Consider the following 25,531-nt stretch of genomic DNA (forward strand, 5'->3'; position numbering starts at 1 on the left):
GATTCTGCTCAGCCTTACCCGCGCCTCGCAAAACAACGTCGTTTTGTTAAGTTGTGTGAGAAATTAACGCGACGAAAATGTATGTGTATTCAGTTATAAAATTCCCTGTTTTCAGGTATAAAATTCTGTTCATTCAATACAGGGGATTTTATCATTTTAAAAAAGATTATATGTTTTTATGTATAAAATTATGTGTTTTCAGGTATAAAATTTTGTGTTTTCAGGTATACAATTCTGTGTTTTCTATTATATAATTCTGTACATTCGAAACATGGAAATTTTCAGTTATAAAAATTATGTGTTTTCAGGTATAAAATTCTGTATTTTCAAGTATAAAATTCTATGTTTTCTATTATACAATTCTGTACATTCGAAACATTAATTTTTTTTATGGAGTTAACAGCAGACACGCGAAAAGGTACAAAACGACGTCGTTTTGGACCAGGGCGCACAATACATTTAGGTAGAGTTGTCAAAACGGGCCAGCCCGTCTCGAGTTCATTTAGAAACGGGTTAGGTTAATTTTTCTATAGCTTAGGAATCAATTTTTAAATTATGTTTCTAAGTTTTTTAAAATTTGTGAATACATTACAGGGTTATCACAAATTTTGAATTTTTAAAATGTAAGTTGTGTATCTTTGGACTTGGGTCTACCTTGAAATGTGGGCTTGGATCCACATAGGGCTTGTTTGGTTATCAACGGTTAGCGGTTAGCGGTAGCGGTTTATGTTAACGGTTATCAGATAACGGAGTGTATTAGCGGGGTTGACCAGCGGATTGCATTAGCGGTTTGTAAAAAAGTGTTTGGAGTTTGGTAAAATTAGCTGTTTAGATTAGCAGTTAACATGTAAAATGACCTATACATAATAATAATAATAATAATAATAATAATAATAATAATAATAATAATAATAATAATAATAATAAAATAAAAAAAAAAAAAAGGAAGAAGAAGAAGAAGGGAGCTCCCCTCTTCTTTTCCCACTTTTCCCAATCCCACATCCGTGGAAAAAGTGAGAGTGGATAGGAGCCTCAAGGCTCCACTTTGAACAAATAGTTGCCCATCTGGGTGGGTAACATTGAGGAGCCGTTAACGGCTCCTCAATTAAGTTAATTATTTATTTGTTTATATAAACAAGGGCGTTTTGGGGAAAATTTATTTTTTTCCAAAACGCCAACTGTAAACGCTGCACTTTGCAGCGTTTGCAAAAGCAGCGGCTTGGAGCGAATCGCTGCTTAACCAAACAACGTTTTTGGCGGTTTGACATGGTCAAGCCGTAAAAAACAACGAATCCGCCAGAAATGGCGGATTCGCTGTTAACCAAACATGGCCATAATAATTTGCCCTTAGGAATCAAACCCTCAACCTCTAGCTGAACAACTAAGTGAACTAACATTATTTCCAACCAAACACATTAAATTTTTTGAACAAATACCGTGTGTGTGTGTATGTATGTGTGTGTGTGTGTGTGTGTGTGTGTGTGTGTGTGTAAATGTAAGTTGTGAATCTCATAGATTAACTCATCTTTTTTTTAAAAAATCACCACATCCATAACAATGTACACTGGAAGGTCTATAAGGCATAACAATATGCACTAGAAGGCAAAAATATATATACTGTAAGCCACAAAATTATGCAACTATTGAAAATATTAAATTTAATACATGATCTTCAACACAGTTCATAAAAGATCATAATATTCAACTAAAATTAATAATTAGTGATTCATTCATGATCAAATACTCTTCATACATACATACATACATATATACACCATACATGTGTGCAACCCTAGATTTTACATTTCAAATTTCAAGAACAAAACGGCATCGTTTTGATTAATTTGTGTAGTCCAGCCATGTTCCCAAGAATCAAGAATTAAAAAAAAAAAAGGAATCAAGAATCTTGATCAAGAATCAAGATGACAAAAAAGTACAAGAAACAGGGTGATCCACTGATCCATAGATGAGAGATCATGAAACAGGGTGAAGAGTACTAGCTCTACATATGGGGCAAGTCTGTAACATTTTCCATGTTGTGGTGCAAGATTATTATGGCCTTAATGGCCATTAAGGAGTGCTAATGGTAACAGTTGTAACAGTTACCATAACAACTGTTACAAGCCTATATTGATGGTTAAAATAGGCTATATAAGCTAGGTCCCCCCACTACTCAAGAACTGTCATTCTGACAAAATATACACCATCTTATTGTACCTGAGATTAGTGGGAGACACTCTGCCACCCAAGTCATTGCAGCAAACAACAGCAACATCAAGGCAGTACTAAGAACTACTATGGCAGGAGGTTAGTTTATGTTTACTACTTCTTACATTTGGTATCAGAGCCTATTAATCTCTACCTAGCTGTTCAAACTGCCTATATTTGCAAAAGAATCATATTCAGCAAAATAAAGCAAATATTGATGTGTAGTGTTTGATTACAAATTCTATAATGTTGTTGTATATGTTTTTGGTTTTTTTTTTTTTAAAGAAATTTACATATGAAGATTTTTGGATATATGTTACTGTGTATGCATTTAGGAAAGTATATACAAAATCCATATGATATAGCTTCTTTCGAAAATACAAATGTAAAAATAAAATAAAATTTGAACCTGCTGTTGTGGAGAGTTTATCTTATCCGATTCCGATCAGACCGCTCGCCGGCGATCGTGTAACGGTTTTAGATGGTCGTCGGTGCGCCATTTTATCCGGTGACCGGCGTAGAGGACAGGTTGCGGTGGCGAAGCTGGTTCCCGACGATGTCGCTACTTCCCTTCCTCTGGATCTAGATCGGAAGTGGTGCGGCTGCGGGAGAAGGCGGATGGACTTTAGCATATTACGGTAGTACATACGGTTTAGTACATCTACGGTAGTGCCTGATGATTAACACATTAAGATCAAAAGTTCACCTATTCTTAAAGCCTTTTTCCAAACCGTGAACATCAAAGTTTTGAACAAACCATTCAAAACAGTTATGCTATGATATGAGAATGCATGAATCGGGAAAATTATCTTGGGAAGAAAACTAGAATAGCCAATATGCTACTAGTTCCTTGGAATCCTACTCTGTCTAAGGAGTCGGTATTTAACCAAGTTTTATCTCGACCAACTTTCCTGGGAGTATACTTGGTAATTGCTTATCATGTTGAGTGCATAGTTTGTTTCGTTAAATCTATGCCGATGTGATAATACAAATTTTGTTAATTAAAGAGTAGCCACAACATCCTTAATTTAATTAAAATTGTATATCAAGCTTTTTCAAATCACATAAAATTTAGGTATAAATTGTGATTAATTATATGTAATATAATGAAATTCAGCCCACAGGAAATTTTGTTATATTTGTATGGTTAATTAAGATAAAAATACCAAACTATGATCATAATTTAGCCCACAGGCAATTATGTATTGGCATATAGTCTTTGGTAGCTTTATCTTTGAGAATAGAAATTCAACCTTGTTCCCAACCCATTTCTATTCTAAAATTATCTAAGGTCCCTTTTGCGTAAAAATTTAGTCCACAGACAATTTTTATGGCATTTGGATCTTTGACATGCATCATTTACATTGGTAATGTATGCGATTCAGTTATTTCTATGCCTCAAAATTCTAATCCAAACCTTTACCTTTACAGCATCTCAATCCGTTACTCATACTAATTTGAACATAGAAGTTCCCGAACTTAGGGGTGACAACTACAAAATTTGGAAAGAAAGGGTTCTTCTCAGTTTAGGGTGGAAGGGCTTGGACTTTGCTATCCATAACGAGAAACCACCGGTCCCCGCTGAAGATAGTACCCAAGATGACATTGCACTATATGAGCGATGTAATAAGTCCAATCGGCTCAGTACAATGTACATCAAGGCGAAAATATCTGATGGGATTCAGGGTTCCGTTAGTGAAAAGCATAAGGATGTCCAAGCATTGCTCAAGTCTATTGACGACCAGTTCGTTACTTCAGAAAAGGCTTTAGCTAGCACCCTCATCATGAGATTCTCCTCTCTCCGTCTCACTTCCGTCAAAGGTGTGCGTGAGCACATCATGGAATTGCGGGACATTGTGGCTCAACTTAAGACTCTTGGGGTAGATATGTCGGATGATTTTGTTGTGTACTATGCTTTGTACATCCTACCATCACCGTATGGACCTTTTAAAATTTATTATAACACACATAAGGAAAAATGGTCCATAAATAATTTAATGACCATGTGTGTTCAAGAAGAAGGAAGGTTGGTAATGGAAATGGGAGAAAGTGCCATGCTGGCTACGACACACGAGAAGTCTAAATCTGGCAAATCTCGAGGTTCCACTTCTAAGGCTAAAGGGAAAGGAAAACTTTCACAAAGAAGGTGCATAAGTGTTTCTTCTGTAAAAAGAAGGGGCACATGAAGAAAGATTGCATCAAGTATAAAAAGTGGATCGAGAAGAAAGGTATTCTATCCTCATTCGTTTGTTATGAATCCAATATATCTGAAGTTAACACTAATACTTGGTGGATTGATTCTGGTTCAACAATCCACATTGCAAACTCTTTACCGGGAATGCAGGATCTAAGGAAGCCGGTGGGAAGTGAACGAACCATCTTATCATGAAACAAGATGGGGTCACAAGTGTAAGCCATTGGAACATGCAAGCTTATTTTAAGTAGTGGCTTTGTTTTGATTTTAAATAAGACATTTTATGTACCAAGTTTCTCCCGGAACTTGATATCTGTTTCTAGACTTGTGTCGTTGGGTTTTTCCTTTAATTTTCGAGACAAGTGTTTTGATATTTTCAATAAATCAACTTGTGTTGGATACGGTACATTGTCTGATGGTCTTTATCGTTTACATTTACAAAACAATGCCACTTATAGCTCATTGCATGTTAACTCTGGTTCCAAAAGATCGAGTGTTGGTGAGAACTCCTCCATGTTATGACATCGGAGATTAGGTCATATCTCCCTTGAACGTATAAAGAGATTAGTAAATGATGGGGTACTTAGTACTCTTGATTATACTGATTTCGAGACTTGTATAGACTGCATTAAGGGAAAGCAGACGAACAAGTCTAAGAAAGGTGCCAAAAGGAGTTCAAGTATATTGGAAATCATACATACTGACATTTGCTGTCCAGATATGGATATGCCAGGTCAAAAGTATTTCATCACCTTCATTGATGATTACTCACGATTTACTTATGTGTATTTGTTTCATAATAAGAATGAAGCGTTGGATGCCTTCAAGTCTTTTAAGGCTGAAGTTGAGAACCAATGTGGGAAACAAATACAGATAGTAAGATCCGACAGAGGTGGTGAATACTATAGTAGGTACACTGAAAGTAAGCACCTGGTCTGTTTACTAAGTTTCTTCAAGAACATGGGATTGTTGCCCAATACACCATGCCTGGTTCTCCGGACCAAAATGGTGTTGCTGAAAGAAGAAACTGCACGCTTATTAACATGGTGCGGAGTATGCTTAGCAACTCAAAACTTCCTAAGTTTTTTGTGGGCCGAAGCACTTAAGATGGCTACGTATATATTAAACCGTGTTCCAACCAAGGTTGTCCCAAAGACGCCATTTGAGTTATTTAAAGGTTGGAAACCGAGTTTGCAACATATGCGTGGTTGGGGATGCCCGTCTGAGGTGCGGATATATAACCCACAAGAAAAGAAGTTGGACCCGAGGACTATTAGTGGTTTCTTTATTGGATACGCACAGTCCTCCCAAAGGGATACAGATTTTATTGTCCATCTAATTCAACTAGGATTGCGGAATCAAGAAATGCTAAGTTTCTTGAAGATGACATGATTAGTGGGAGGGATCGGTTCAATGATTTGATTTCTAATCATGATCATACTGAATCATGTCCTTCTACGTCATCAGATAGGTTGATAATAGTTTCAAACACCCCTCAAGTTCAAACGAGTATTGAATAACCTATTGAAGAAGTTCCACAAAATGCTGATATTATATTATTCCAATAGATCAACCAATTCAGGAAATTCCTGAAGCGGTAGTTGAACCGCTAACTTCTCAAGAAGATGGTAGTTCAACTTTAAGGCGATCTACTCGCGAAAAAAGACCGGCAATTCCTAGTGATTATATAGTGTATCTGCAAGAGTCTGTTGTTGGAGTCGAAAATGATCTAGAAACATTTTCACAAGCCATAAACTGTAAAGAATCATATTTATGGTATGAAGCCATGAAGGAAGAAATGAGTTCCATGCGAAGCAATAGGGTTTGGGACCTTGTTGAGTTGCCTAATGGGGCCAAGGCCATTGGCTGTAAATGAGTCTATAAGACTAAAAAGGACTCATTAGGCAACATCGAGCGATACAAGGCTGGGCTCGTTGCTAAAGGATTTACTCAAAAGGAATGAATCGACTACACGGAGACATTTTCTCCTGTGTCAAAGAAAGATTCACTTCTTATAATTTTGACTTTGGTTGCACATTTCAATTTTGAATTGCAACAAATGGATGTGAAAACAGCATTCCTTAATGGTGATCTAGAAGAGGTGGTTTATATGAAACAACCTGAAGGATTCTCTTCTAGTGAAGGTGAGCATTTGGTTTGCAAGCTCAAAAAGTCCATCTATGGTTTAAAACAAGCTTCCCGCCAATGGTATATCAAATTTGATGGGGTCATTTCTTCATATGGATTTGTTGAAAGTCCCTTAGATCATTACATATACCTAGGGGTGACCACGGTTCCGGTTCCGGTTCCGTGGATGGTGAAACCGGAATCGGAGCCTTATAGTAAGGTTCCGGTTCCGGTTGGAACCGCCGGTTCTAACCGGAATTATTAAAAAAAATTAAAAAAAAACACTAAAATATTTGTTTTTTTTTTCGGTTTGGAACCGGAACCGGAACCGGCGGTTCCGGTTCCAAGATTTTACAAACCTTAACCGAAACCGGAACCGTACGGACGGTTCCGGTTTACATAGTCCCGATTCCGGTTCGAACCGGAACCGTGGTCATCCCTACATATACCAGAAGACAAGTAGGAGTAAAATTTGTTTTCTTGTTTTATATGTGGATGATATTCTACTTGCAACAAATGATAAGGGAATGCTGCACGAGGTTAAGCAATTCCTTTCTAAGAACTTTGATATGAAAGATATGGGCGAGGCATCTTATGTGTAACACCCCCGATTTTTCAACAATTTTCAAACTTAATTTCAAAGGTAAGCATCTAATCATCAAGATAAACAACAGTGAAAACTTAATTAAAAACCGGAGAGATGTTATGCCACACCTATCTCAAACATAGGTGCACAGGTGGAAAACTATCAAGTCATCAAACAGTAAACGTCTAGGCACACAGGCCACTAGTCTAGGCACACAGGCCGTTAATCTAGGCACACAGGCCAACAAAAGGTAACGTCTAAACATGGTAGCTACTCTATCTAGCGTCCACATATAGCGCGCTCGGCATCTACTCAAAACCTGTAAAACATGGGGATAACACCCGGTCAGCGAATATTGCTGGTAACCCATCAATACACGTTAAATAACATATATATATGGATATAATCAAAACCATTTGGAACGGGAATACAAAATATATCATTTTAAAACCAAAGAGAAAATTCAACACTAGGCTGGACATGTCGGATGCTTCAGTTGTCGGATGCCTCGGGTATGTTCAAATCTGTACTAGGCCGGACATCGCCTTTGCTGTTGGAATGCTGGGACGATATCAAAGTGATCCGGGTTTAGAACACTGGAGAGCTGCAAAGAAGGTTTTAAGGTATCTCAAGGGTACCAAGGATTATAAGCTTGTGTTCAAACAGATGGACGTTTTGGATATTGGTTGATATTATGATTCGGACTTTGTCGGTTGTGTTGATTCTCGAAAATCAACTTCGGGGAACATTTTTATCATGGCCGGTGGAGCTGTTTCATGGAGAAGTGGTAAACAAACTCCTGTCACCACTTCAACCATGGAAGCCGAGTTTGTTTCATGTTTTGAGGCTACATCTCAAGGTGTATGGCTTAAGAATTTCATTTCGGGGCTTAGAGTTATGGACTCTATTTCTAAGCCATTAAATGTTTATTGTGACAACTCAGCTGCAGTCTTCCTGGCTAAGAACAATAAGAGTGGGAGTCGAAGTAAGCATATCGACACCAAGTACTTGGCCATCAGGGAGCGTGTTAAAGATAAGAAAGTGGTCATTGAGCATATAAGCACTGAGTTGATGATTGTTGATCCCTTAACTAAAGGCATGCCACCATTCAAGTTTAGGGATTTTGTTGAGAAAATGAGACTTGCGCCCACTTTGTAAAAAAAAAAAAAAAACATGTATGCATATAGTTATTTTATGAAATTCTTAAAGCATTCAGATATTATCTCGTTATTGTATTGTGCACATTTTGTTGAGAAAATATATATCTTTTGGACTTGGAATAAACATAAGGTTTATCCATTAAGTTTTGGTTAAGCACATAAAGTACTTAGAGAACAAGTTGCATTGTGATTATAGTATATACTACTCGTTTTCAGAGGACATATCTCTATAGTTCATGTATTTTGTTTCTTTAAGTCTGTTCTTACACCAAGTGGGAGAATGTAACATTTTCCATGTTGTGGTGCAAGATTATTATGGCCTTAATGACCATTAAGGAGTGCTAATGGTAACAGTTGTAACGGTTACCGTTACAACTGTTACAAAGCCTATATTGATGGTTAAAATAGGCTATATAAGCTAGGTCCCCCCACTACCCAAGTACTTTCATTCTGAAAAAAATACACCATCTTATTATACCTGGGATCAGTGGGAGACACTCTGCCGCCCAAGTCACAGCAGCAAACAACAGCAACATTAAGGCAGTACTAAGAACTACTATGTCTGGAGGTTAGTTTATGTTTACTACTTCTTACACCAACCAAATAGCAATGCAATCTAAATGAAATTTATGGTTGCATGGGCAGAGAACGGTAAAGATGTCGCCTTTCTGGAAACCGGTGATACAAATAACGCATTCATTCTCTCTCTCCTCTCGCTTTACGCTCTGTTCTTGGAAGCTTTTAATGTTTAACCTTACTTCTGGGACTACTTGTGCTTCCACATTAACATTGTTGCCGCCTGTGCTCCCTCCCGCCGCCGCAGTTGGAGGTGGTGTGCTGACGGAACACCACCTTACACATGCATACCCCAAACAAACTCCTACCAGTGCAATGAGGAAATAAAAAAGACCCACATCCATGTGTAGCAGAACAGATGTTAGAATACGTGTGTGTTATATTTGGAACTTGGAAGAAGAAAACAATAATAAAATACTCTACTCATTCGTGAATATATATAGAATAATATTAGTAATAGGATTAGGAAACTAATAATGGGAATAGGAAACAATCTAAGAAACAGGGCTCTAATAATAATAATGACAGCTTAAATAAAAATAATAATAAGGGAAAAGAGATGGAAATTATGACCGTTACCTCGCTCTCGGAGAAGCTTCCAGAACACGAATTGCCGACGACCTCCACTGAAGAATTGAAGAAGGTTGGAGACTCCTCCACTGTTGATATGGTACCAGAATCAACAGTTGAGTTGAGACCGGAATCCATGGCAGTCGACGAAGCAGAAATCGAGTTGGGAATGAAAAAATCTGGTGACCCATCCGGTAATCCTCTACGTGTTAGCTCTGCCAAGGAAGGAAAGACCCTCGTATATGCAATCCCTCACCGGGGAGACAAGGGATTCGGGAAATGGTGTGACAGAGGAGAAGGAATTCGACTCTAAGACGAGGAATTGAAGAGGATAGAGACTGCCCTACTATCTATCTGCATGTCTAGTGTCTAGGGCTGAGAAAAAGCTCCTTCAATTCGAGCACCATCACCATGGAAGCAAACTCTAAACTTCAAACTTTGTGGAAACCTGCTACTACGAAGATGGACCTCGTGGCCAAATTCAAACTTCGGAACTGTGTTAGTAGGATAGAATATGAGGGCGTGTGTTTCGGTTGTGGTAGGTATGGAAAGAAAGAATACGAACAAGGGAGTGGAAGCAGATAAAGAGGAAGAATTCTTTGAGATTGAATGGAATTTCAGAAAAGCTATGGTTACTGGATGCTTGCTCAGAGAAGATATGTTAATAACAATCGCAAAACTAACTCTGGGAAAAAGGTTCAAGGAAATGCTGTTAATAATTCGATCGTCTAGAAGAATCAAACTACCCTAATGTATTATTATTATTATGCAATCACATATACTATCAACACATTTAAGTATGTATATATATATATATATATATATATATATATATATATAGATTTTGAATCTGGTGCACCCCCTTAATTAGATGTGTTTGTGAGCTTTAATCTTGATCGTTTGTTTTCATTTTTTAACGGCGCAGATGTTATTCATTTTTTTGTCATGTGTCTGATTTTTTTGTTAAGTTAGGGGTAGTTTTGTCTTTTGTGTCGGGTCTTATTATGTCAAGTCCTTAATTCGCGTGAATTGGGGTCGTGTCACAAGTCAATTTAAGAGTCTTGCACGTTCTCTCTCACTTTGCCGCAGTTACAAAGGTTGTAGCTTCATCGTTTAGGTTCATCTTCATTCGCGTAGTCTGGGGGCGTCCTCGCTTCTGTGTCGATTTTGCGGTGCTTGTATCGGTGTTGTTCATGGCAGGGTCGAGCTCGAGGAGTTCTAAGCGACTTAGAGGGTTTGCGCCCAATCCCATTCCAGATTTTAAGTTTTTGTGTCCTATTTTTTACTTTGATCGTATGGTTTTTAATCTTTTTGCATTTATCTTTTGTGTTTATGGGTTGTGTAGTAGTATCGTGTCTGGTGTGCGTGTGTTGGGTCACTGATTTGGGTTTTGTTTGGAGTTTCGGGTTGGGGTTAGGGTTGCTCGTTTTTTATTTTTATTTTTGTTAATTTCTAGTGTGGGCTTGGTGGGTTTCTGATTTGGGTATTGTATGGGGTTCTTGGTTGGTAGTTTTTCTGTCGGTATGAGAGGTTGGGGGAATTTGTAATGAGGGGCTGGTGTTTCTCTGGGGTGAATGGGGGGGAGTGGGTGTATGATTTTTTGGGGTTTCAGACCACCCATCCTAGGGTTGGATGGCTGGATGGCTGGGTCTTTGCATGTGCCGGTGGGCAGTGTGTATTTAGTCGTTTGTTGGGGTTTTTGGGGTGGCGTTGGTGGCCTGAGTTTTGATGCTCATGGCTGGAGGGTGGGGGTTGCGGTGTTGTAAATTTTTGGCCGGAGCTATGGTAGCTCGATTTTTATTTCTTTCTTTATTTTTTTAGTTTATGGCAGTGCGGTGGTGTTATACTGCTTGTTTTTGCAGGTTCTATATGTGGGAGATTGAAAAGTGTTTTTTTGTTCGTGTGTGCTTTTGTCTTGGGGTTTGTCATATATGGTAATGTATGTAGGGGGTGGGATTCGTGGTATGTAGGTTCATAGTTTTATTCATTTATCCTCTTTTTTTTTTTTTTTTTTCTGTGCTCACTTTTGAGCCTGTTACTTTATACAATTTGGTGTGATATATTGGTTTCAGCTATAGTCTTATGATCTGTCATTACTTTCAGGCCTAGGAAGTTAGTCTTGCAATGGATGCCTCCAGAAAATCAAGAGCTGCTTTTGCAGCTGCTGATCCAAGAAAAGGAGAGGCCCTGTGCAAAGAGGGTATGCTATCCGTTCGAAAAGCCCTGGATTTCAACTTCCAGGATGTGGATGGGTTTCTGCATCTTGTCCGCATCACAATGAAAGCAATATAATATAGGCATATAGCGCTGAAATGTAAGCATGCAAAACATGTTTTTGCTCCCCTCTGTTGATACAGTGGAAGCAGATAGATTGGATCATTTAGAAAGAGATTTACCAGGATGACTGAAATTCAAATATGAGAGTCATTCATTTTTTGACCCTGTATGTATAGTAATAGCTGAATTCTATTAAGATATTCTTTAATGCCTCCTCGGGTTTCTTCTAAATAACTAAAGATCTTCGATCGAAGAGGTAGTGGTTTGAGTCCCATACCATTGCGAACTCATTATTTGATTACTGATCCTGGTAACCCGTTTCTCCAACCATGAGTCATAAGCATCCGGATTGAGTTTTAGGCTCTCAGGTAACTTCCTATTTTGTAGTTTATTATCTAACTAACTTTTTCTTACTTCTCTATTACTAACATTTATAATTTACCAGGTCATATTGTACAGTTTATGCTTTGCAATTGAGACTATTGATAGATTGTTTTTTACATAAAGACGGAAAAATGACTAAATACATACAGCTCTAAAATGCAAAATCAGCAGTTGTTCTGGTGTATGGCTTTGCAAGCCTCCACCTTTCCACCTTTGCCTTGTCACTTTTTTAGCATTTTTTTATGATCTGCAAATGATTCTGCAAAACCTCATATTTGATCTTGGTGTTTGCGTAGGTTCGGGATGACGATCTTAAGCTGTGAGTCGCCATCTAACGCTATAGATTTCAAAACTCTGGCGGATTGAATCTTCGAGCTCAAGCTCCCTTTCTGAAGAAGCAGAACGAATCGCGACAGATAATCGGTATCGCTTTTCAAAATCAACCTATTCAATTCCTCAAATCACCTGATCTGATCTGTTAGTTCTATCTTGTTTAGTTTTTCAGTTTTAATTTTGTTGTTGCTTCCTACATTTCAAGCTTGAACCCTGCAGAATGATATTCATAAGCTCTAGAAGTGAACAGTGCTCTAAATGCTCTCTAAAATCTGAATTCTCAACAACAAGTAGTCAATAATATGCAGTGTAGATTCATTTCATTTTAGAGGGTATAATTCTATCCTATGAAGAATGCAGCATCCAATCTCCATCCTTTTCCACATAACTTTTATTCTAAGTGCACTTTGTCGGTTATATACTTCATGTTTGTTTTACTTGTTTATTTTAAAATTTAATCTCACGTTGGGGTGTGCATTGTTGTGATATGGTTGTCCATTAATTCATCTTGTTTTTTTTTTTTTTTTTAAAGGTACATACATCTATATAAACCGTATTGTTTTTTGTTTTTTTGTTTAATATTCTTGTTGGTAGAATATACAACACATGGTCTTTGCGTCAGTTTAGACAGTTTTGTTTTTGTTATTTGGTATGTGCAGTGTAATGTTATGGCGTGTGCGAATTACCATGCTGGGATTTTTTTTTTTTTTTAACAATAAGTGGTTTTGTTTGGGTGACTTCTTTTATGAAAGTACATATCTCTTCTTTTTGTGTGTATGTTTATGTCTAGCACTATTTTTGTCTGTCTGTGCGTAAAGCTTGACATTGTTTTAGGGAACACTTCTGAGGTCATTGAAGCCCCCCTTGGTGTAGCGTCGCCTGATGCCCAAGTAGACCTGCCAGCTCCCACCGTCCTCATGCTCAAGGAGATCCGACTTTGGATGCCTGATGAAGATATCTTCCCAACTATGAAGACTCGTGCATCCCCAAAGCATTTAGTTGTCCAAATAAAGCGCTTTAATGCATGCCAAAGGAAAGCTGTGAATGTAATTGGGTTAGGGAAAAAAAAAAATCAAGGCCAAGTTCTTGTATAATCTTTTTTAATTAAATAAAAACAACCTCATGAATGCGCACAGATATCTAATTACAGTTTTGATCAAAATTCTAAACAGAACACACTTGCATTGACTCCAATATTGTATTACGACACGCCGTACCACAGTTATGCTAAGTCCACAATCGAAATCACACGCCAACAATCTTCTGCATTCTTTTACTAAAATTCTACCAAAAGAAAAACGCCAATGATTCATGCGTACTCTGATTACCAATTATTTTACACCATATCACATGCCAAAATAAAAGAAGAAAAAAAATATAATACCATAGTTATGCCAAGTCCGACTTACAATAACATGCTCACGCTGTTGTACATATATGCACACACCACCGTAAATTTCAACACTGGTGCACCACAAATCAAATGATTACTACTCTAACAATCATTTTCTTTATGAACAAAAAAAAAAAAAAACATGAATTCACACACATACCTAACAATTATTTTGGCTAACAAGTACAACTAAAAAAAAAAAAAAAACGAACACCCCATCCTTAAGAGTTGCACACACTATAGCACATATACGCACACACCTCCGTAAATTACGAACTATGGTGCACCAAAAACCACACGAATGCACACACCATGCTTACTAATGCACACACCTGCGTCCAACCCACTTGCCTTCCGCTTTTTAAATTATTCTTTCTTTAAAAAAAAAAAGAATAACCATCATGTGTTCACGCTTACAAAACATAACAATTTTTCAAAAAACACCAACAAAAAATATTAACATCATAGAAAGTTAGTGGTTCATGTAGTTACACACGCCATTGCTTACTAATGAAAATAATAATTTTTTTTTAAAAATAAAAAGTCCAAAAAAAAAAAATCAAAGCCCGCAACCGTACAATTTGCACACGCCATTGCACATACACGCACACACCAACGAATACCCATGTTCCTTCGGCTTGTTGCATTCTTTTTTCTTTTAAAAAAAAAAAACTACACGTACTACTCTTACAATCTTCTTCTTTAAAACCAACCCATATACATAAATTCACGCACACACATATAAACTATTTTCGTAAAATTACAAAAAAAAAAAAATACTCATCCATACGATTTGCACACACCATACTACATACACGCACACACTATCGTACATAATCAACTAAAAATATCAGCTGTCAATACAAATTATTACTAGTTATTACCTTTAATATTCTACCTAATATTATGCTCAAGATTACAATTTAATACTAACCAAAAATAAACTCAATACTAGAATTACTTTTTAATCCTTATGTTTTAAAAACGTCCTTAATTAGTTTAAAAAAATCTTTCAATCTCAACCATCCATGAAAAATGAATCAATGGATATTATGAGATCTCATGATCTCATGTATCATAGGGGTTGCACCGGATTCGAAGCCTATATATATATATATATATATATATATATATATATAATATCAACAATGAGACATGAATAATTATACATTTCCAATTTTTAAAAATGAGGACAATCACCCAATACAAAAAGTCAATTACCAAACACATTTTTTAGCTGACTAGGTCAATCAACTAAAATTGATCAAGCCAGAGAAGCTCTATCATGGATCAAAACTCGTACATCCACAACGTACATAATGGAGTCAAATTGTTTGAACTTTTTGTAATAATTTTAATTCCGTTAGTCAAGACTTTTGGTATGTTGGTTTGATTATTGAACAATGTCGTGTTATTGCTAGAGGCATTAGGAACGTTTTGGTTCGCTATGTCAAAAGGTTAGCGAATTACGTAGCTCATGTGCTTGCACAGACTGCTGGTTCTTCTTCTGTCCTTGGGGTGTGGGATTCTCACCCGCCCAGTTGTATTTCGGCTTTGATTTAATATATTCCTTTTCCTTCAAAAGAAAAAGTTAAAAATGACTAATAAGCCAGTAACCACACATCCCCGTTACTTTAGAAGTAAATAGATGGTTAAAAGTTAAAAATGTCAATTGCAAGAATTTTGGATGTACTGACTAAACCCGTCTTGTGACTCTAAACAACAAAGAATCATAAAGAGGTAAACCAACCTAGGTTACTAATAGTTAAATTTGTAATATTGTGATTACCAAGTTAATAGTCTAACCAAGTTGAACGGGTTGCTTTATCTTGCAACTATTCTTATTCTTATTTTTGGATGTAGAAGTCAATTTTGATTTTTACCAATTTAGTACTTTTTTTTTAAAATATATTATTTTAATTCAAAATATCTACTATACTAATAAGAGCCCAAGAGAGTTAGGCTATAATAGGTAGAAAAAATGGCGGTCAAATTTTTTAATCAAATGAATGACTCAGATTGATCAGATTTTAATTTTTCCTTAAGATTTCCTAATTTATCCTTAATGAATATGATTATCCGTTAACTTTTCCGTTAAATATTATCTTTTCCGTTAATTTCTGTTAGTTCACCGTTAACTTACTCATTGATTTCAATAAGAAAGGTCTTAGGTTCGAACCACATCCCAATCAAAGTTGGCATAATTAGTACTCTATTTTACTCTTATTAAATTAAATAATAATTTAATAGCTACAACAAAAAATAATACATATGCAATTCTTTAATTTAAAATTATGTGTTTACAATGTATTTATTCGAAAAAAATTATTCATTATCAATAAATTAAATAAGAGAAATAATTTCATTAGTTATATTGTATTTATTTTTCTCCAATATAAAAATTCTTTACATTCAAATTCATCAATTGATTATATTCGCTACATTGTCCCTACAATGGCCCTGTTTGGTAAAATGGTTGTTAGCTGATAGCTGTTAGCTGTTAGGTGATTGTGTTAATTAGAGGGTATAAATAGTTAATAACATTAGCTGATTTTAGAAAAGTGTTTGCTAAATTAGCTGTTTACTGATAGCTGTTTGGTATAATTTCTTTTCTCAAAAAGCTAATTGAAAAAGTTGTTTGGAGTACCTTTTTTAATTTTAGCCTTTTGGAGTTGCAAAAAGCTAATTAACCAAACATCTATATTGATATTTTAACTAAATCAAACAATTAATAATGGTCAAATAAGACAAAATTGACCTATAGGCCAATTTTTTACCAAACAGGGCCAATGTCTTTATTAAAAAAAATTATTCATTATCAATAAATTAATTAAGAGAAATAATTTTATTAGTTATATTGACTTTATATTTCTCCAATGTAAAAATTCTTTACATTCAAATTCATCAATTGATTATATTCACTACATTGTCTATTATCTTTTTGGTGCACTATTTTTTAATTAAATATCAAAGTTATAATACAAAATAATGCTATATATTTATTTACCAAGTATTTTATTAATACTATGAAAAAGTTTAAAAAATATAATTAATAAAGCCAATCATATTAATTACTTGAGGGGTTTGTTGACAAAGAGAGTATTCAAATCACACAACAAATTGAAGTGAGAACTACCTCGCAATGTCCTTGTTTGACAATCAGCAGTTAACGGATTATAGGGAAAAGTGTCAAATTGACCCCCTAAGTCGACCGGATAGTGCAATTGGATCCCTTAACTAAAAAAAGCTTCATTCAGATCCCCTAAACCTGTAAAATTGTTCAATTAAGTCCAAAGTGACTTGTTTAACAAGTTAAATCTTCACATTGTTGACACATGTCATTTTAAAATATTTTTTTCTTTTTTTTTTAAATTTTATTTATTAAAATATATATTATATATATAAAAAAAATAAAATAAAATAATAAAAAAACACAGCCACCTAAACAACTTTGTGTGTTTTTTCTTTGTATGTTTTTTTGTTTTTTTTTTTAAATTTTATTTTTATATATAATATATTTTTAATAAATAAATAAATAAAATTAAAAAACAAAACAAAAAGAAAAGTATTTTAAAATGACACGTGGCAACAATGTGAAGACTTAACCCGTTAAACTAGTCACTTTGGACTTAATTGAACAATTTTACAGGTTTAAGGGATCTAAATGAAGTTTTTTTTAGTTAGAGGACTCAATTGCACTATCTGGTCGACTTAGGAGGCCAATTTGACACTTTTTTCGCGGATTATATTAGCGAATTTGACCAGCAAATTATATCAATGATTGGTAAAAAGATATTTGAAAAAAGTTGTTTAGATTAACATGTAAAATGATCTAAATGTATACATATATTTAATAATAATAATAATAATTGTTTTAAAAAAAATAAAAAATATATAATTAAGACATTAACTACTTGGGGTTTATTGACAAAAAGAGTATTAAAATCAGACAACAAATTGAAGTGGGAAACTATCTCGCAATATCTTTGTTTAACAATCAACAGTTAGTTCTTCAATATTAGTATATATTTAATATTTTATGCCCTAATATTTATTTGTTCTCCCTTATGCCCTGTATTTAGTTTCAACCTTACTTATACAATTATTTTATTGACAATTATAATCAATCTTGACTATATTATCTTAGATTTGTAAACTTAGAATTGCCTATTTAAATATCTAAATTTAATATTCAATTATTATCACAATTACAATATAATCTTGCCTTGATATACTTTAAAGTACTTATTTAAAATAAATAAATAAATAAAAAACATTGAACATTATTCCATACATTTAAATCCTAAAACATTTTTAATTTTTTTTTTTTTAAATAATCTAAAGTTGAGCAATATGTGTAAAAATGCTGAGATAAATTCCAATTATATTGCGAAGATCTCCGTCCTTCTCGATCAATCTCAGATCTTCTGAATGAGTGCTCTCCCAGAGAGAGGAGAATGAAAGTGAAATTCAGTGGAAAGTGCTACTCCATATATACGACTTGGTCAGAGAATGCTACGAGTCTACGACGTTGGCGACCACGTGAAGTTGAAGACTCGAAGTTGCCGATAACCTTCTGACTCTACGAGCTATATAACAAGGTGATTTGATTCCCCCCTCTCTCTCTGTTGCTTGGATCAACTTGATTTCTGCAAGCAAAGGACTTCAATTCCACTTTTATATTGGAATTGATTTGATTTCCTCCTGTGTAATGTTGAAATTGAGATGACCTAAATTTTTAAAAATAAAAGTTGTCATAAAGTCAACAAGTTTACGAAAATGACTGTTATTAAGAAGTGCAATATAGATTTGATATTATGCTTTGTTTAAAGATTCATTTCACATAATATGCTTCAATTAAAAAAACTGTGAAAATCATTATTGATAGTAAGGGAAGCACATTGGTGAAAACAATATATAAGCACATGTATGTATTTGCCCATCCAATTAATATCATTATTCTGTGTTGTTAGTTGTTTGATATATCTGTCAAGTGTACATATGATTTTGGAACTGATTGGCAGCAAATTACTCCTACTGTTATTACAGACCTAAATGACTGCATTTTTATTGAGCAGGAAGAATTTTATCAATTTTAATTCCAAAAGTTTGTTGCTTTATTATAGTAGACTAAAATTATACAAAGGTCTACTTTTTCAGATATGTGATTCAATTTCATAATATCAAATGTGTGCTTATTCAGTACACTTTTTGATTATCAGTTGTATCCCCCACTATACACTTAAACTGAGTTCTTAAATTGTGTACTCTTTAACATGGAAATCAGTTCTTTTTTCTTTGTCATTTAAAATCTGATGTTATACGTTTTTTCCGACCTAGGTATATCACTTTCTTTTGCTGCATTCAATATTTTTTAAGAACAAACATTGAGTGCATATGAACAGATGGTACCTTTGTTATCCCCAGGATGTTTCCTCTTCCTTCATATCACTGCTGAGCATGTTAGTTTCTCCATCCTTTCACTATTTTGCTGTTTCATCAAATTGAATCGTACAACTAAAATAGTGGTTTCCCACTGCATATCATCTTGGAATAGTAACAATTTTCTACACATTTAATATTGTCCTGCTGCATTGATTATTAGAGCTTATTATCATATTTTCCTGAAATATGATTCCTCCACAGCAGCCTACATGATAATACATTGTATTTTAAAGGATAGAAACATAGTAAGGCTTATAGGACTGATTATTTAAAGTATAGAAATAGTAATATGATTCATGAAAAAGTCCTAATTTATAGATATAGATCTTACTGAAAATTTCATAGAGAATGCATGTTCTCTTGGTACTTCATTTTTTACCACTAAATTGCAGCCCCCAACAGGATCATGCATTGTACGACCATCTTCTTTTCACTGCCATGTTAAGAAAAAAATGTAATCTGGACAGTGCATATGCATTAAAACAAAAAAGATTTTTAATCAACAATTTGGTAGATGTAAATGCCTCTCGATCATGAAAGAAGAACTCTTTACACTTGATTGTAGAAAAGCCTTTTCTTTCTAGGATTTTATATGTATGCACCACCCTAACTTTGATTGTGCTTCTTGTTTTACGACCAAGCATGTATATAAGAGCCATGAAAGTCCTAAGATGTATTCTGATTAGCTTTCGTTGTAATGTTTGTATTCGAATAGAAGTCTTATATAGCCATTGGTTTACGCATGCCTTGTATCTATAACAGAAAAAGAACGATACGCTTCCCAATATAAAACTAAGTGTAATCCATGTTTTAACCAAACGGTATCGTATGCTTTGGGTGGGAATTTTTCACCAAAACTATTTGGCTTTATTATAGTTAGGATTATATATGGGGAAGGGAAGAGATACATACATGTTTCTCACTTTTCTTCAACTTCAATATAAAACTTTACCCTAACTCTTCTTTTCTGGGGACTGGGCAACCTAGCACCGCTCAAGAGAAATTGTTTTTTTTTTTTTTTTTTTTTTTTTTTTTTGTAAGAGTTTTCTTTATACTTTTGGCTCATTTTTCTGGTTAAAACATCATATTGATTTTTAAATATTTCTGCAAATGTTTCAACAGGATAAAGTGATAAACCATGCAATCGTAGTGTTGTTTTCTGTTGATGATCTTTGTTTGGGTTTTCATTCTTTAGTTATTTATATTTTTTGAATTGGAATTGGAATTTACTATATGAGTTTATTTTTTTGTATCAGTGATCCCATTGGACTTCTAATGCTTCTTGAATATATGCAATTTTTAAGAATTCGATTCTAAGCCATACTAATTTAAAATTAGACTGAAGTATAATTTACTTTATTCTAATTTTAATTGGTCTGGCTTAGGTTTACTAGTTTATCTTTTCTTCATTAATTAATTATTCTTTATGTTGTGAAGTGAGATTTTATATGGGTTTGGGTTATCTTTGAAATATAAGTATTCATCTCCCATTGTGTTGTAATGACTAATTTCTTTTGTGTGAAATACTGAGGTTTATGGGTTATAATATGTTTATGCAACTTTACAGGCTAACACTAGTTAATTATTAGTTCTCCAAATCCAAATTCAGATCTAAAGAAAGCCTAACTTTTCCATAACTATCAATGAAAGTCCACCGTAAAAACCAATATATAAACCTTAAGAGGAGTTGGGGTGACAGTCATTACCCCAAAATCAACTAGTGCATGCATACAGGTAAGTTCAAGCCTAATCAGGATTGAGTCTATCCCCAATGGTGCGAAACCAGATTCTGGCTTTGATGCCATTTCTGACTGGCTCAAGGACTTAGTCTCCAATAACTTGGCTGAGATCATGTCTAAAGTCACCGGTTCTGGGTGTTTTTTGACCACCGTGGTTTATGACTCAATCATGCCATGGGTGGCTGACTTAGTGCACCAGCTAGGCCTGAGAGCTGCTGCATTTAACACCCAATCATGTGCTGTTTTTGCAGTATACCATCATACTGATCAGGAGAACTTGACTGCTCCAACTGAAGGATCAACCGTGTCACTGCCTTCAATGCCACCATTGGGGTTGAAAGATCTCCCATCTTTTGTTCGCAATAAGAGCTCCTATTCTTCCCTACTGCGGTTCGTTTTGAGCAGAAATTTGAATACGCAGAAAGCAGATTGGCTCTTGTTCAACACTTTTGATGAATTGGAAAAGGAGGTATGCCTCTCTCTCTGCTTAGATATTTTAGATTATTGCAACAGTTTTATCTTGAAAATGAAATTGCTGAGTCTGTGTAGCCCACCTCAAGTGTTAATTTTTATTCCATTGAAGCAGTTCAATTTTGGGTTGCTGGGTTTAATTTCAACATTCACAATCAGAGATAAACTGAAAAAGAGGGACCTATATACTATATTCCCAAAATATCCTTAGTTGGGATCAAATCTTGACCTACAGGCCTCCCCTAGAAGTGGATTAAAATGACTGCTCTCAAACTCATTTGGACATGATCTCTTGTTCTTTAAACTGTTGAACTCAATTGTAGTTGGTTTTGGTGGATTGAAAGATTGCTTAACTTTTCATTGTTTTACCTGGCCACTAAACAAGAACTCTGGTTTAGTGTATGGTTAACAAGTAGAGAGGTGTTTGGTAGAAGTGATGAAGGGGGAGAGAGGGGTTATGCTCAAACAGAATGTTGCCAAGTGGAAACAATTGGCTAAAGAAGCTGTTGATGAAGGTTGAAGCTCCGACAAGAACATTAAGGAGTTTGTGTCTGCTATTTCTTCTTCTATGTAACAACACCAATCAATGAGCTGTTGGACTTACCGTACGTAGATTTATAAATTTCCATATAAGAGATCAATGTATTTACCATATCCATATAATTGTATTACTCCAAATTTCAAGCCAATTATCACAATCACAAATCTATTTTTATTTGTTTGATATATGTTAATCTCTTGCAAATTTCATCTTGATCCGTTTAGTCTCACGGACAATGATTCGTAAGACAGCCTCGCACAAGTCTTAATTTAAAACAAGTCTAACATATTCAACAATATATTAACGTCATCCAACACATTTAACCATAATGTATTATGCAATCACATATACTATTAACACATTTAACCATCACAACATAATCGATCACCAATGAGACAGGAATAATTAGGGTTTATTTGGTTCGCACATGAGAATTAAAATCGGAATGAAAATTGAATACTTGGTAATGGTAATGTGTTTTGGCGACAGTGTTTTTAAATGTTTGGCAGTAGGGTGGAATTGGAATGATTACCAATATTGATGTTTGGTTGTGTATAACCCTATAATGGAAATAAATGTTTTAAAAATACAAAAATAAAAAATCAAGGTAATTGATCCAAATATAATGACATACAAAGCATCAATATGAACAAAAAAATCAAAACAAAAATCTAAAAGTACTAATCCATATTAAAAATTAGATTACCAATAAGATGGAATGATACCCCTTTTTAATTAGGGAATAAGATTTTTAATTGAAGGGTAATCAAATTTCTTAAAACGTTGTCAACCAAACATAGAGATGGCAATGTGCCCTGTACCCGTCGGGGATCCCCGTCTCCGTCAAGAACGGGGACGTGGACGGGGGAAAAATTCAGGGATTGGAGAGTTTTACAAATTCCCCGGCGGAGACGGGAACGGGGACGGGGAGGCGAATAATTAGTATATTAATATATATATATATATATATATATATATTAGTAATTAGAGACCAGGACTATGTGGTCCAATGGTACCCGGGTTGGACTTCCATTTGGAAGATTATGAGTTCGAGCCTCAGTGGAGGTGTTATTGGTTCTTTGTGTTTCAGTAGGTTGAGAAAGTATATGAACAGATACTACACTGTAATAGAGCCAGTAACTTTCAAAAAAAAAAATATATATTAGAAATTAGATTATTATAAGTTTTGCTTCTGCATGGGGTAAGTCATACACGATACACTCATACTTATATTTAAAATTTTCATTTAAACAATAAGTATAAACCATATATTGTGTACTGTGTATTCAATATTGAATAATATTAAATGTGGAATTAAGCATAAAGCATATACTTACATACTGATACTGTGTATATATTTGAATATATTATATATTATTTTATTTTATTTTCTTTTTTATTTTAAAAAATTGTACTAATTTGACACTTTGACTATGGGTTGATTGGGAATTGGTATTCCCGTCCCCGTCAAATTTCCCGCGGGACGGGGAATTTTTTCAAATCCCTGCCGGGGACGAGGACGGGGAGTATACTCCCCGCCCCGCCCCGTTGACATCCCTAACCAAACACTATAATTTTGATTCTCATTCCTAATATGTAAACACATGAACCAAACCAAAGACACCCTAATACATTTCCAATTTTTTAAAATAAGGAATCAAGAATCTTGATTAGTATGTACTGAAAAAGATGACAAAAAAAGTACAAGAAACAGGGTAATCGATAGAGATTATGAAACAGGCTGAACAGTACTAGCTCTACATATGGGGCAAGTTTGATGAAGTACCAACCAAATAGCAATGCAATCTGAATGAAATTTATGGTTGCATGATAGAACGGTGGAGATGTCCCCTTTCTGAAAAGCAGTGATGCAAATAACACATTCATTATCTCTCTCCTCTCCCTTTACGCTCCCTTCTTCGAAACTTTTAATATTTAACCTTACTTCTGGGACTACTTGTGCTTCCACATTAACGTTGTTACCGTCGGTGCTCCTTCTCGCTAATCTGTTGCGCAGCTGCGCCGCCGCAGTTCGAGGTGGCATGTTAACGGGACACCAACACGAACATACATACCACAAACAAATGCCTACCACTATAATTATGAAATACAAAGGACCCACGTGCGTGTAATTGTCCTCCATGTCTAGTAGAATAGATAGAATACGCACGAATTTAGAATACGTGCGTGTTATATTTGAAAGAAGAAAACAATAGTAAAATAGTCTACTCATTTGTGAATATATATAGAATAATATTAGTCTATTTCTAATAGGAATAGGATACTCTTTCTTAAAATAGGAATAGGATACTCTTTCTTAAAATAGGAATAGGAATAATCCAAAAGACAAGGCTGCATCACAATATATTGGGCTCAAGCCCTTGCTTAATAATGACAACTTAAAAATATTTTTTGGCCCATTATAGTTTATTTTTATTAAATTTATTAAGTCCTTATTTTGTAGTAATGCTAAACTAATTTTTATTGCGTGGAGCTGTGTAGAACATGGTCCAAAAGCATATAAAGTACATTATTTTAATTTATAAAATATATTATCTTAACACATAAAGTATACATTATTTTAACCCTTAATATATATTATCTTATCCCAGAAATTTCATTATTCTAACACATAAATTACAATATACATGATTTTAATTCAGAAAACACATAAAGTATATTACTCTATCTCATAAAATACATTATCTTACCCCAAAATTTTATTATTTTAACACATATAAAGTACATTATTTTACATGGAATGTTCATTATTCTAACACGCGCGCGGAGCAAGTAATTTTTGTAATATCAAATCGACGTTGTTTTGAAAAAACTATGAGAACCTTATGTTTTATTAATGACTTTTTAAAATTTTTAATTAAAAAAATTGTCCCGTGCATTATTTAATAATCTCTCTTTCTAATTGGTCAAATTATTTAATTATGGTAAATTAAAAAATAATTAATGATGGTAATAGAAATCCTAGAAGAATATAGAATATAAGAATATATAATTATTGTTATATTATTATTGTGACTCACAGAATACAATACAAGAATATTTAATTATGGTTATATTATTATTATGTGTATCACGACCATTATATACTAACAGAATTTGAAAGGAAACTAATAATATAATAATATAAGTGGTAATAATAATATCTAAAAGTAATTAAGTGTTAATAATAATAGTAAGAATATTATAAAGTAAGAATTATAACGTAGAATAAAACGTAATAATTAATAACTATAGTCTGGAACTAAATTTGGAATTGTAAAGATAAACGACCTCTAGTGAAATTAACTCTTAAATAATTATATATCAATTTAAACATTCTTAATATATTACAACAATTCTATTTCGTGCATCGCACGGATGAAAATACTAGTTGTAGACAAAAAATGAAATTAACTAAAAAAAAAAAAGAATTATTTACATTTTATACAATTTTATATTACAATCTAATCCTAAATTTTTATATATTTATAAAATGACCTTAAAGTCAAACCCTAAAGGCTAAAGCC

At 34.3% G+C, this 25,531-nt stretch overlaps 2 protein-coding genes and 1 long non-coding RNA gene across 5 annotated transcripts; all 3 read left to right on the forward strand.

The window, feature by feature from the left end:
* The first annotated feature begins 3,578 nt into the window (after positions 1-3,578).
* LOC109152642 lies at positions 3,579-4,394 on the forward strand. Its single transcript, XM_019300287.1, has one exon. The coding sequence runs from the start codon at positions 3,579-3,581 to the stop codon at positions 4,392-4,394; it is 816 nt and encodes a 271-aa protein (XP_019155832.1).
* Positions 4,395-5,246: 852 nt separating this feature from the next.
* LOC109148233 lies at positions 5,247-12,369 on the forward strand. Of its 2 annotated transcripts, none has more exons than XR_002048772.1 (3): positions 5,247-5,258; positions 11,525-12,066; positions 12,144-12,369. It is a non-coding gene; the product is annotated as an uncharacterized LOC109148233 (long non-coding RNA). The 2 variants fall into 2 exon arrangements; XR_002048771.1 differs by lacking the exon at positions 5,247-5,258 and adding an exon at positions 10,497-10,655.
* Positions 12,370-18,209: 5,840 nt separating this feature from the next.
* On the forward strand, positions 18,210-21,842 carry LOC109148221 (UDP-glycosyltransferase 74E2-like). 2 transcript variants are annotated; one of them, XR_002048770.1, is made up of 3 exons: positions 18,210-18,409; positions 21,244-21,461; positions 21,579-21,842. XR_002048770.1 is itself a non-coding variant. In XM_019296094.1 (3 exons), the coding sequence occupies exons 1-3, from the start codon at positions 20,978-20,980 to the stop codon at positions 21,672-21,674; spliced, it is 324 nt and encodes a 107-aa protein (XP_019151639.1). In that variant the 5' UTR covers positions 20,963-20,977; the 3' UTR covers positions 21,675-21,842. The 2 variants fall into 2 exon arrangements, 1 of the variants encoding a protein (XP_019151639.1); XM_019296094.1 differs by lacking the exon at positions 18,210-18,409 and adding an exon at positions 20,963-20,987.
* The last annotated feature ends 3,689 nt before the right edge of the window (positions 21,843-25,531 follow it).

This window comes from Ipomoea nil, unplaced genomic scaffold (assembly GCF_001879475.1).
Source record: "Ipomoea nil cultivar Tokyo-kokei standard unplaced genomic scaffold, Asagao_1.1 scaffold0268, whole genome shotgun sequence".
Lineage (NCBI taxonomy): Eukaryota > Viridiplantae > Streptophyta > Magnoliopsida > Solanales > Convolvulaceae > Ipomoea > Ipomoea nil.